Below are 12,646 nucleotides of genomic sequence, written 5' to 3' on the forward strand. Positions count from 1 at the left end.
CTATGTTTTAATACCCAATTAAAATGAATCACTCTGCCAATTCATAAGAGTTTGTAAGACCCTTATTTGTATAAAATGGGCAGAGACCAGTCTTTGAAATCAACCAGCTGCGTTTATTCTCGTGAGTACTGCCCATGATACATTTTATCACCTGTTATAAACTGAAAATGACGTCAGCGTTTTTTAAACTGTTCCGTCTCTTCTTGACACTGGTACAAAGGCTGTATAGTTATCAAGCCTTCCCACATCGTCTAGAGCCAAGATCAACCTGTGTAGATAAGCATTCTAGCCAGTCTGGCGATATAGTTCATTAGTTCATACCAAGGAACAGACAGTCATTGTTCTAATTCTTGATTATATTTACACACATTATATTCAGTACTAGGATTAAAAAGAAAATTCATACATATACAGTAACATAATAGTATTCTGATTAGTCAGTCCTGATTGAAATGTATACATAATTAGTCATTATTGATAAAAAATCCCTTAACACTTTGTTAGGAACAGATAGTCTTTCACACAGTTTGCAACGAGCCAGGCGGCCCAAACTGCTGCATTATACCCTGACTCTGTTGTACAGAATGCAAGAGAAGTGACACAATTTCCCTAGTTAAAATAAATTCATGTTAGCAGGCAATATTAACTAAATGTGCAGGTTTAAAAAAATATATACTTCTGTGTATTGATTTTAAGAAAGGCATTGATGTTTATGGTTAGGTACACATTGGAGCAAGACGGTCCTTTTTCGAGAATACACACCACATCGATTATATGCAACACAGGACACGCTAGATAAACTAGTAATATCATCAACCATGTGTAGTTAACTAGTGATTATGATTGATTGATTGTTTTTTATAAGATACGTTTAATGATAGCTAGCAACTTAACTTGGCTTCTTACTGCATTCGCGTAACAGGCAGCCTCCTCATGGAGTGCAATGTAATCAGGTGGTTGGCGCGTTGGACTAGTTAACTGTAAGGTTGCAAGATTGAATCCCCGAGCTGACAAGGTAAAAATCTGTCATTCTGCCCCTGAACAAGGCAGTTAACCCACCGTTCCTAGGCCGTCATTGAAATTAAGAATGTGTTCTTAACTTACTTGCCTAGTTAAATAAAGGTGTAAAAAAAAAAATATATATATATTGGCCAAATCGGTATGTCCAAAAATACCGATTTCCGATTGTTATGAAAACTTGAAATTGGCCCTAATTAATCGGCCATTCTGATTAATCGGGCGACCTCTAATCTCTACTTGCACATTCATCTTCTGCACATATATCACTCCAGTGTTTAATTGCTAAATTGTAATTATTTCGCCACTATGGCCTATTTATTGCCTTACCTCCCTAATCTTACCACATTTGCACACACTGTATATAGACTTTTCTATTGTGTTATTGACTGTATGTTTGTTTATTCCATGTGCAACTCTGTTGTTTGTGTCGCACTTCTTTGCTCTATCTTCGCCATGTTGCAGTTGTAAATGAGAACTTGTTCTCAACTGACCTACCTGGTTAAATAAAGGTGCAATATATACAGTATATATATTTTTAAATGGAGCCAAAGGTCTAACGTTAACTTACACAGCGTTGTTCAGGAAACCTAAACCCGTTGGTAAACCTTAAAACTTACTTCAAATATGATGCTTTCGCTAATCACAAAAAGAGCTTGTGGAGCTGTGGAAATATTCCCTCTTCTCCTTCTGTATGTTCTTCTTATTCTTATGTATCTCGCAACCAAAGTTAATATTCTCTCTTCCTCGTCCTCGATTTGAAAAATCTGCCGCCAAACATCAAAATAAATGCTTCTTTCAACAAGAGTTGAAATGAGATGTCAATCAGCATCAAACTGCCAGTAGCGAATTACATTTTGGGGTGGCACCTGAAATTTTGGGGTGGCACTCTGGTTCAGCCCCTGGGTAGAAGCTGTTAAGGAGCCTTTTAGTCCTAGACTTGGCGCTCCGGTACCACTTTCTGTGCGGTAGCAGAGAAAACAGTCTCTGACTCCGCCTTTCCTCTGACACCGCCTATTATATATGCCCTGGATGGTAGGAAGCTTGGCCCCAGTGATGTACTTGGCCATACTCACTACCCTCTGTAGCGCCCTACAGTCAGATGCTGAGCAGTTGCCATACCAGGCGGTGATGCAACCGGTCAGGATGTTCTCGATGGTGCAGCTGTAGAACTTTTTGAGGATCTGGGGACCCATGCCAAATCTTTTCATTTTCCTGAGGGGGAAAAGGTGTTGTCGTGCCCTCTTCATGACTGTCTTTGTGTGCTTGGACCATGATAGTTCGTTGGTGAGGTGGACACCAAGGAACTTGAAGCTCTCAACCTGCTCCACTACAGCCCCATCGGTGTTAATGGGGGCCTGTTCGGCCCACCTTTTCCTGTAGTCTATGATCAGCTCCTTTGTCTTGCTCACATTGAGGGAAAGGTCATTGTCCTGGCACCACACTGCTGTCTCATCATTTTCGGTGATCAGGCCTACCACTGTTGTGTCATCAGAAAACGTAATGATTGTGTTGGAGTTGTGTTTGGCCACACAGTCACGGGTGAACAGGGAGTACAAGAGGGGACTATGTACACACCCCCAAAGGGTCCCAGTGTTGAGGATCAGCGTGGCAGACGTGTTGGTGCCTACCCTTACCAGCTGGGGGCGCCCCATCAGGAAGTCCAGGATCCAGATGCAGAGGGAGGTGTTTAGTCCCATGGTCCTTAGCTTAGTGATGAACTTTGTGGGCACTATGGTGTTGAACCTTGAGCTGTAGTCAATGAACAGCATTCTTACTTACATAGGTGTTCCTTTGTCCAGGTGGGAAAGGGCAGTGTGGAGTGCAACTGAGATTGCATCATCTGTGGATCTGTTGGGGCGGTATGTGAATTGGAGTAGGTCCAGGGTATCCGGGAGGATGCTGTTGATATGAGCCATGACCAGCCTTTCCAAGCACTTCATGGCTACCAATGTGAGTGCTACGGGGCGGTAATCATTTAGGCAGGTTACCTTCGCTTCCTTGGGCACAGGGACTATGGTGGTCTGCTTGAAACATGTAGGTATTACAGACTCGGTCAGGGAGAGGTTGAAAATGTCAGTAAAGACACTTGTCAGTTGGTCCGCACATGCTTTGAGTTCACGTCCTGGTAATCAGTCTGGCCCTGTGGCTTTGTGAATGTTAACCTGTTTAAAGTTCGTGCTCACATTGGCTACCGAGAGCGTTATCACACAGTCGTCCAAAACAGCTGGTGCTCTCATGCATGCTCCAGTGTTGCTTATCTCGAAGCGAGCATAAAAGGCATTTAGCTCGTCTGGTTGGCTCACGTCACAAGGCAGCTTGCGTCTGGGTTTCCCTTTGTAGTCCGTAATTGTCTTCACACTCTCCACTACGACCGCGTCAATGTGGACATGGGGCGTGCTCCCTCTGCTGTCTCCTGAAGTCCACGGTCAGCTTCTTCATTTAGTTGACATTGAGGGAGAGATATTTTCCTGTCACCACTCCGCCAAAGCCCTCACCTCCTCCCTGTAGGCTGTCTCATCGTTGTTGGTAATCAGGTCTACCACTGTTGCGTCATCTGATGATTGAGTTGGAGACGTACGTGGCCACGCAGTCATGGGTGAACAGGGAGTGTAGGAGGAGGCCCAGCATGCACCCTTGTGAGGATCAGCCTACTTTCAACACCTGGGGTCAGCCAGTCAGGAAGTCCAGGACCCAGTTACACAGGGTGGGGTTCAGACCTAGGGCCCAGAGCTTAGTGATGATCTTGGAGGGCAATATGGTGTTGAGGGCTGAGCTGTAGTTGATAAACAGCATTCTTACATGGGTATTCTTCTTGTCCAGATGGGATAGGGCAGTGTGCAGTGTGATGGCGAATGTGTCATCCATGGATCTGTTGGGATGGTATGCAAATTGTAGTGGGTCTAGGGTGCCGGGTAAGGTGGAGGTGATATGATCCTTAACTAGCCTTTCAAAGAACTTCATGTTGACAGAAGTGAGTGCTAGTTTAGTAACCTTCGCTTTCTTGGGTACAGGAACAATGGTGGACATCTTGAAGCAATTGGGACAGCAGACTGGGATAAGGAGAGATTGAACGGGTCTGCACATGCTCTGAGAACACGGCTTGGGATGTCGTCTGGGCCGGCAGCCTTGCGAGGGTTAGCACGCTTACATTTCCTACTCGCGTCGGCCACAGAGAACGAGAGCTCACAGTCCTCATGAGTGGTGGTGACCTGCATCGGCGGCCAGGGGAGCACAGTACACACATAAACACAGGCTGTCTGACTAACCCCTTTACTACTCAAACAAACATGTACACAGTGTTGTGTTCATTGTGTGTTAGTTCAGAGATGAAAACAACATTGGAAAAAGTATGGTGGGTACATAAGAGGCTGAAAAACAAACACAAGTGGGGTAGGAATTTGATGTCTTATAAAACTTGTGTACTAGAGTGATTTCAGTCTTTATTGTATAATCATTTATTGCATTTATATAGTGCCTTTCCTGCTACAGTAGGTGCTAAAAGTGCTTTACATAGTAAGGTGGCAAACTTACCTCTTCCATGACCAATGTGTAACAGCCACTTAGGGGGATGCATGGAAACCATTTTGCTTAAGAACACTCACCACACATCAGCTGTCATGGTGGAGAAATGAGGTGTGATATATGCCAATTGGGAATCAGGGGGATGATTTGGTAGTCATGATTGAAAGGGGCCAGATTGGGAATTTGGCTAGGAAACCAAGGTTTAGAACATTAGTCTTACGATAAGTGCCATGAGATTTTTTTAAAACCACAGGACACCCTTATAACATCTCATCTGAAAGATGGCACCCTAGGCAGGGCAATATCCCCTTCACTATCCTTGGATCTCCTTAGACTAGAGGGAAGCATCATCTGCCAGCAGCATCTGGTCTCCCATCCAGGGACTGACCAGGACCAACCCTGCTTAGCTTTAGAGGCAGGCCAGCTGTAGGATGCAGGGTGGTATGGAAAGGTTAGTCTTAAAGATTAGTTGGAGCTCATAGATGTCTCTCTCTTTCACTCTAGGTCATTTGGTGTGGTACTGTGGGAGATGCTAACAGGAGAGGTGCCGTATAAAGACGTGGACTCCTCGGCCATCATCTGGGGAGTGGGCAACAACAGCTTGAACCTGCCTGTCCCAGAGAGCTGCCCAGATGGATTCAAAATACTGCTGCGACAGTGCTGGTGAGATAGAGGAATGGGAGAGAGGAAGGGAGGGGGAAAGGGGTGGGAGGTAGAGAAATGGAGAGATGGATGAAGGGAGGGAGTCGTGGAGGAAAGGCCATAAACATGCCTGTAACTGAGGAGGAGATAAACAAGAGCTACAAGGGTAGCTTTCATGAAAAAAAAAATTTTAAGTTACGAAGTGGTAGGCCACACAAGCTCACAGAACGGGACCGTCGAGTGCTGAAACACGTAACACGTAGAAATCTGTCCTCGGTTGCAACACTCACTACCGAGTTCCAAACTGCCTGTGGAAGCAACGTCAGCACAATACCTGTTCGTCGGGAGCTTCATGAAATGGGTTTATATGGCAGAGCAGCCGCACACAAGCCTAAGATCACCATGCACAAGGCCAAGAGTTGGCTGGAGTGGTGTAAAACTCATTGGACACTGGAGCAGTGGAAACGTGTTCTCTGGAGTGATGAAACACGCCATCTGGCAGTCCGGCGAATCTGGGTTTGGTGGATTCCAGGAGAACGCTACCTTCTACCTTGCAAAGTGCCAACTGTAAAGTTTGGTGGAGGAGAAATAATGGCCTGGGGCTGTTTTTCATGGTTCGGGCTAGGCCCCTTAGTTCCAGTAATGGAAAATCTTAACACTACAGCATGCAATGACATTCTAGACGATTCTGAGCTTCCAACTTTTTGGCAACAGTTTGGGGAAGGCCCTTTCCTGTTTAAGCATGACAATGCCCCTGTGCACCAAGCGAGGTCCATATAGAAATGGTTTGTCGAGATCGGTGTGGAAGAACTTGGCGCCTGCACGGAGCCCTGACCTTGGGATGAATTGGAACGCCAACTGCGAGCCAGGCCTAATCACCCAACATCAGTGCCCGACCTCACTAATGCTCTTGTGGCTGAATGCAAACAAGTCCCTGCAGCAATGTTGCAACATCTAGTGGAAAGCCTTCCCAGAAGAGTGGAGGCTGTTATAGCAGCAAAGGGGGGACCAACTCCATATTAATGCCCATCATTTTGGAATGAGATGTTCGACGAGCAGGTGTTCACATACTTCTTTTGGTCTTTTAGTTGTCAATCTAGCTCTTTTTGCCCACAGCGGTTCAACTCTACGATTGAAATCCTGATGTAGAGGCACCTCTATGTCTGTCGTCTCCAACAGGTCAATCGCAAGCTACCTGCACACACATCTAATTCTGAAAGGGAAAGCATACCTGTGAGATGGTTGGTAGTAGTTGTTATACAGTACCCAAGACAAATCTGTGAGTAATTTGACCACTGGAAAAAAAGCTACTGGGTAAATACTGCAATGCGGGTTGGATTGAATTGAGCCCCTAATCTTCATTTTTCACAGTGACGATAGCACTTTTCTTCCCAAAACAATACAGTCCACAATAAATAAATCAAATCAAATCAAATTTATTTATATAGCCCTTCGTACATCAGCTGATATCTCAAAGTGCTGTACAGAAACCCAGCCTAAAACCCCAAACAGCAAGCAATGCAGGTGTAGAAGCACGGTGGCTAGGAAAAACTCCCTAGAAAGGCCAAAACCTAGGAAGAAACCTAGAGAGGAACCAGGCTATGTGGGGTGGCCAGTCCTCTTCTGGCTGTGCCGGGTGGAGATTATAACAGAACATGGCCAAGATGTTCAAATGTTCATAAATGACCAGCATGGTCGAATAATAATAAGGCAGAACAGTTGAAACTGGAGCAGCAGCACAGTCAGGTGGAAGTTGAAACTGGAGCAGCAGCATGGCCAGGTGGACTGGGGACAGCAAGGAGTCATCATGTCAGGTAGTCCTGGGGCATGGTCCTAGGGCTCAGGTCAGTTGAAACTGGAACAGCAGCATGGCCAGGTGGACTGGGGACAGCAAGGAGTCATCATGTCAGGTAGTCCTGGGGCATGGTCCTAGGGCTCAGGTCAGTTGAAACTGGAACAGCAGCATGGCCAGGTGGACTGGGGACAGCAAGGAGTCATCATGTCAGGTAGTCCTGGAGCTCAGGTCCTAGGGCTCAGGTCCTCCGAGAGAGAGAAAGAAAGAGAGAAGGAGAGAATTAGAGAACGCACACTTAGATTCACACAGGACACCGAATAGGACAGGAGAAGTACTCCAGATATAACAAACTGACCCCAGCCCCCAACACATAAACTACTGCAGCATAAATACTGGAGGCTGAGACAGGAGGGGTCAGGAGACACTGTGGCCCCATCCGAGGTCACCCCCGGACAGGGCCAAACAGGAAGGATATAACCCCACCCACTTTGCCAAAGCACAGCCCCCACACCACTAGAGGGATATCTTCAACCACCAACTTACCATCCTGAGACAAGGCTGAGTATAGCCCACAAAGATCTCCGCCACGGCACAACCCAAGGGGGGCGCCAACCCAGACAGGATGACCACAACAGTGAATCAACCCACTCAGGTGACGCACCCCCTCCAGGGACGGCATGAGAGAGCCCCAGTAAGCCAGTGACCCAGCCCCTGTAATAGGGTTAGAGGCAGAGAATCCCAGTGGAAAGAGGGGAACCGGCCAGGCAGAGACAGCAAGGGCGGTTCGTTGCTCCAGAGCCTTTCCGTTCACCTTCCCACTCCTGGGCCAGACTACACTCAATCATATGACCCACTGAAGAGATGAGTCTTCAGTAAAGACTTGAAGGTTGAGACCGAGTTTGCGTCTCTGACATGGGTAGGCAGACCGTTCCATAAAAATGGAGCTCTATAGGAGAAAGCCCTGCCTCCAGCTGTTTGCTTAGAAATTCTAGGGACAATTAGGAGGCCTGCGTCTTGTGACCGTAGCGTACGTGTAGGTATGTACGGCAGGACCAAATCAGAGAGATAGGTAGGAGCAAGCCCATGTAATGCTTTGTAGGTTAGCAGTAAAACCTTGAAATCAGCCCTTGCTTTGACAGGAAGCCAGTGTAGAGAGGCTAGCACTGGAGTAATATGATCAAATTTTTTGGTTCTAGTCAGGATTCTAGCAGCCGTATTTAGCACTAACTGAAGTTTATTTAGTGCTTTATCCGGGTAGCCGGAAAATAGAGCATTGCAGTAGTCTAACCTAGAAGTGACAAAAGCATGGATTAATTTTTCTGCATCATTTTTGGACAGAAAGTTTCTGATTTTTGCAATGTTACGTAGATGGAAAAAAGATGTCCTTGAAATGGTCTTGATATGTTCTTCAAAAGAGAGATCAGGGTCCAGAGTAACGCCGAGGTCCTTCACAGTTTTATTTGAGACGACTGTACAACCATTAAGATTAATTGTCAGATTCAACAGAATATCTCTTTGTTTCTTGGGACCTAGAACAAGCATCTCTGTTTTGTCCGAGTTTAATAGTAGAAAATTTGCAGCCATCCACTTCCTTATGTCTGAAACACATGCTTCTAGCGAGGGCAATTTTGGGGCTTCACCATGTTTCATTGAAATGTACAGCTGTGTGTCATCCGCATAGCAGTGAAAGTTTACATTATGTTTTCGAATAACATCCCCAAGAGGTAAAATATATAGTGAGAACAATAGTGGTCCTAAAACGGAACCTTGAGGAACACCGAAATTTACAGTTGATTTGTCAGAGGACAAACCATTCACAGAGACAAACTGATATCTTTCCGACAGATAAGATCTAAACCAGGCCAGAACTTGTCCGTGTAGACCAATTTGGGTTTCCAATCTCTCCAAAAGAATGTGGTGATCGATGGTATCAAAAGCGGCACTAAGGTCTAGGAGCACGAGGACAGATGCAGAGCCTCGGTCCGATGCCATTAAAATGTCATTTACCACCTTCACAAGTGCCGTCTCAGTGCTATGATGGGGTCTAAAACCAGACTGAAGCATTTCGTATACATTGTTTGTCTTCAGGAAGGCAGTGAGTTGCTGAGCAACAGCCTTCTCTAAAATTTTGAGAGGAATGGAAGATTCGATATAGGCCGATAGTTTTTATATTTTCTGGGTCAAGGTTTGGCTTTTTCAAGAGAGGCTTTATTACTGCCACTTTTAGTGAGTTTGGTACACATCCAGTGGATAGAGAGCCGTTTATTATGTTCAACATAGGAGGGCCAAGCACAGGAAGCAGCTCTTTCAGTAGTTTAGTTGGAATAGGGTCAGTATGCAGCTTGAAGGTTTAGAGGCCATGATTATTTTCATCATTGTGTCAAGAGATATAGTACTAAAACACTTGAGCGTCTCTCTTGATCCTAGGTCCTGGCAGAGTTGTGCAGACTCAGGACAACTGAGGTTTGGAGGAATACGCAGGTTTAAAGAAGAGTCCGTAATTTGCTTTCTAATAATCATAATCTTTTCCTCAAAGAAGTTCATGAATTTATCACTGCTAAAGTGAAAGTCATCCTCTCTTGGGGAATGCTGCTTTTTGCGACAGTATCAAAAAGGAATTTCGGATTGTTCTTATTTTCCTCAATTAAGTTAGAAAAATAGGATGATCGAGCAGCAGTAAGGGCTCTTCGGTACTGCACGGTACTGTCTTTCCAAGCTAGTCGGAAGACTTCCAGTTTGGTGTGGCGCCATTTCCGTTCCAATTTTCTGGAAGCTTGCTTCAGAGCTCGGGTATTTTCTGTGTACCAGGGAGCTAGTTTCTTATGAGAATTTTTTTAGTTTTTAGGGGTGCAACTGCATCTAGGGTATTGCGCAAGGTTAAATTGAGATCCTCAGTTAGGTGGTTAACTGATTTTTGTCCTCTGGCGTCCTTGGGTAGGCAGAGGGAGTCTGGAAGGGCATCAAGGAATCTTTGTGTTGTCTGTGAATTTATAGCACGACTTTTGATGTTCCTTGGTTGGGGTCTGAGCAGATTATTTGTTGCAATTGCAAACGTAATAAAATGGTGGTCCGATAGTCCAGGATTATGAGGAAAAACATTAAGATCCACCACATTTATTCCATGGGACAAAACTAGGTCCAGCGTATGACTGTGACAGTGAGTGGGTCCAGAGACATGTTGGACAAAACCCACTGAGTCGATGATGGCTCCGAAAGCCTTTTGGAGTGGGTCTGTGGACTTTTCCATGTGAATATTAAAGTCACCAAAGATTAGAATATTATCTGCTATGACTACAAGGTCCGATAGGAATTCAGGGAACTCAGTGAGAAACGCTGTATATGGCCCAGGAGGCCTGTAAACAGTAGCTATAAAAAGTGATTGAGTAGGCTGCATAGATTTCATGACTAGAAGCTCAAAAGACGAAAACGTCATTTTTTTTTTTGTAAATTGAAATTTGCTATCGTAAATGTTAGCAACCCCTCCGCCTTTGCGGGATGCACGGGGGATATGGTCACTAGTGTAGCCAGGAGGTGAATAAATAAATAACTGCATGGGGAATTTGAACTGGCAAGTGGCAGTTAATGTCAGGAACTTGGCATATTACCACGGTGAGATAACTATCCAGAGCCATATTTGCTTGCGATGCACACCATTTTATTATCAGAGCATGCCAGTGGACTTCTGGTAAGTATGCTAGTGAGAAATTGTTGGGGTCAGGTATAACTACATTTACCCACCCCCAAAATTAGTATTTATGAGCAATTCTCCCCACCCACAACTTCTCACCTGAATGCGTTTTTATTTTTTGAAGGCGTTGGACAAAGGCTGAAATTGGGGTTGAGAGTTACCCTTTAAAAGGTAGAAGTAGAGATGTTCTAATGTTGTTTTTTTCTGCTCCCAGGAGCTGTAAGCCCAGGAACAGACCTTCTTTCCGTCAGATCCTCCTACATCTGGATATCGCTTCAGCTGACCTGCTGTCTACCCCACAGGAGACATACTTCAAATCTCAGGTAAAGTAGAGCCCAGCAGAGTACAGCTCTCTAACCCCACAAGAGACGTACTTACAATATCAGGTACATAAATAAATGAAACACTAGAATGGACATTGGCATGCCGGCAACATTACTACAGGACGGCCATTTAGAAATTAAACTTTCATGGTACAGTTCAGTAATTTTGAATTTTGTCCACAAATGTACCCACATTTCTATTATATGTAAATAGTTTATGATTAGTGAATTCCATAATATAATTATTTTGTTAGACACTTCTCCCTATTAGCTGAAATTGTATTTTTTCAAAGCCATTTGAGCTGTCGTGATAGCTGTTAGAGGCAAGTGCTGCTAGGCAACCCGCTGGACATGCCCAGAGAGGCCCTGGCTAAAGCCAGTGTGAAAGACTTGCTAGCAAACTTTTGTGCCTTCGGAAAGTATTCAGGACCTATTGACTTGTTCCACATTTTGTTACCACCTTACTCTAAAATGGATAAACATTTTGAAATCCCCAGCAATCTACACACAATACCCCATAATGACAAAGCGAAAACAGGTTTTTAGACATTTTTGCAAATGTAAAAATAAAAAAGGCACACACCTGTCTATATATGGTCCCACAGTTGACAGTGCATCTCAGAGAAAAAACCAAGCCATGAAGTCGAAGGAATTGTCCGTAGAGCTACAAGACAGGATTGTGTCGGGGCACAGATGTGTCTGCAGCATTGAAGGTCCCCAAGAACACAGTGGCCTCCATCATTCTTAAATGGATTTGGAACCACTAAGACTCTTCCTAGAGCTGGCCGCCCAGCCAAATGGAGCAATCGGGGAGAAGGGCCTTGGTCAGGGAGGTGACCAAGAACCCAATGGTCACTCTGACAGAGCTCCAGAGTTTCTCTGTCGAGATGGGAGAGCTTTCTAGAAGTATGGCCATCTCTGCAGCTCTCCACCAATCAGGCCTTTATGGTGGAGTGGGCAGATTGAAGCCACTCCTCAGGAAAAGGCACATGACAGCCTGCTTGGAGTTTGCCAAAAGGTACCTAAAGGACTCACAGAAACACAATTCTCTGGTTTGATAAACCAAGATTGAACTTTTTGGGCTGAATGCCAAATGTCTCGTCTGGAGGAAACCTGGCACCATCCCTATGGTGAAGCATGGTGGTGGCAGCATCATGCTGTGGGGATGTTTTTCAGCGTCAGGGCCTGGGAGACTAGTCAGGATCGGGGCAAAGATGAACGGAGTAAATTGTAGAGATCCTAAATGAAAATCTGCTCCAGAGCGCTTAGAACCTCAGACTGGGGCGAAGTTTCACCTTCCAACAGGACAATGACCCAAAGCACACAGCCAAACCAACGCAGGAGTGGCTTCGGGACAAGTCTCTGAATGTCCTTGAGTGGCTCAGCCAGAGCCTGGACTTGAACTCGATCGAACATCTCTGGAGAGACCTGAAAATAGCTGTGCAGCAACACTCCCCGTCCAACCTGACAGAGCTTGAGAGGATCTGAATACTTATGTAAATGTGATTTAAAAAAATATTTGTATAAATTAGCAAACATTTCTAAAAGACTGTTTTTGCTTTGTCGTTATGGGTTATTGTGTGTAAATTGATGAAAACAAACTATTTAATCGATTTTAGATTAAGGCTGCAACCTAACAAATGTGGAACAAGTCAA

The 12,646-nt window shown here is 45.0% G+C and overlaps 1 protein-coding gene across 1 annotated transcript in view; it reads left to right on the forward strand.

Moving 5' to 3' along the window:
* The window catches only part of LOC112255227 (mitogen-activated protein kinase kinase kinase 12-like), a 73,869-nt gene that overhangs the window by 31,773 nt on the left and 29,450 nt on the right, over positions 1-12,646 (forward strand). The window contains exons 6-7 of the mRNA XM_024428267.2: positions 5,047-5,205; positions 10,882-10,990. Of these exons, the coding sequence (XP_024284035.2) occupies positions 5,047-5,205; positions 10,882-10,990 (268 nt within the window). The remainder of the gene's footprint in view (positions 1-5,046; positions 5,206-10,881; positions 10,991-12,646) is intronic.

Source organism: Oncorhynchus tshawytscha, linkage group LG07 (genome assembly GCF_018296145.1).
Source record: "Oncorhynchus tshawytscha isolate Ot180627B linkage group LG07, Otsh_v2.0, whole genome shotgun sequence".
Taxonomy (NCBI): Eukaryota; Metazoa; Chordata; class Actinopteri; order Salmoniformes; family Salmonidae; genus Oncorhynchus; species Oncorhynchus tshawytscha.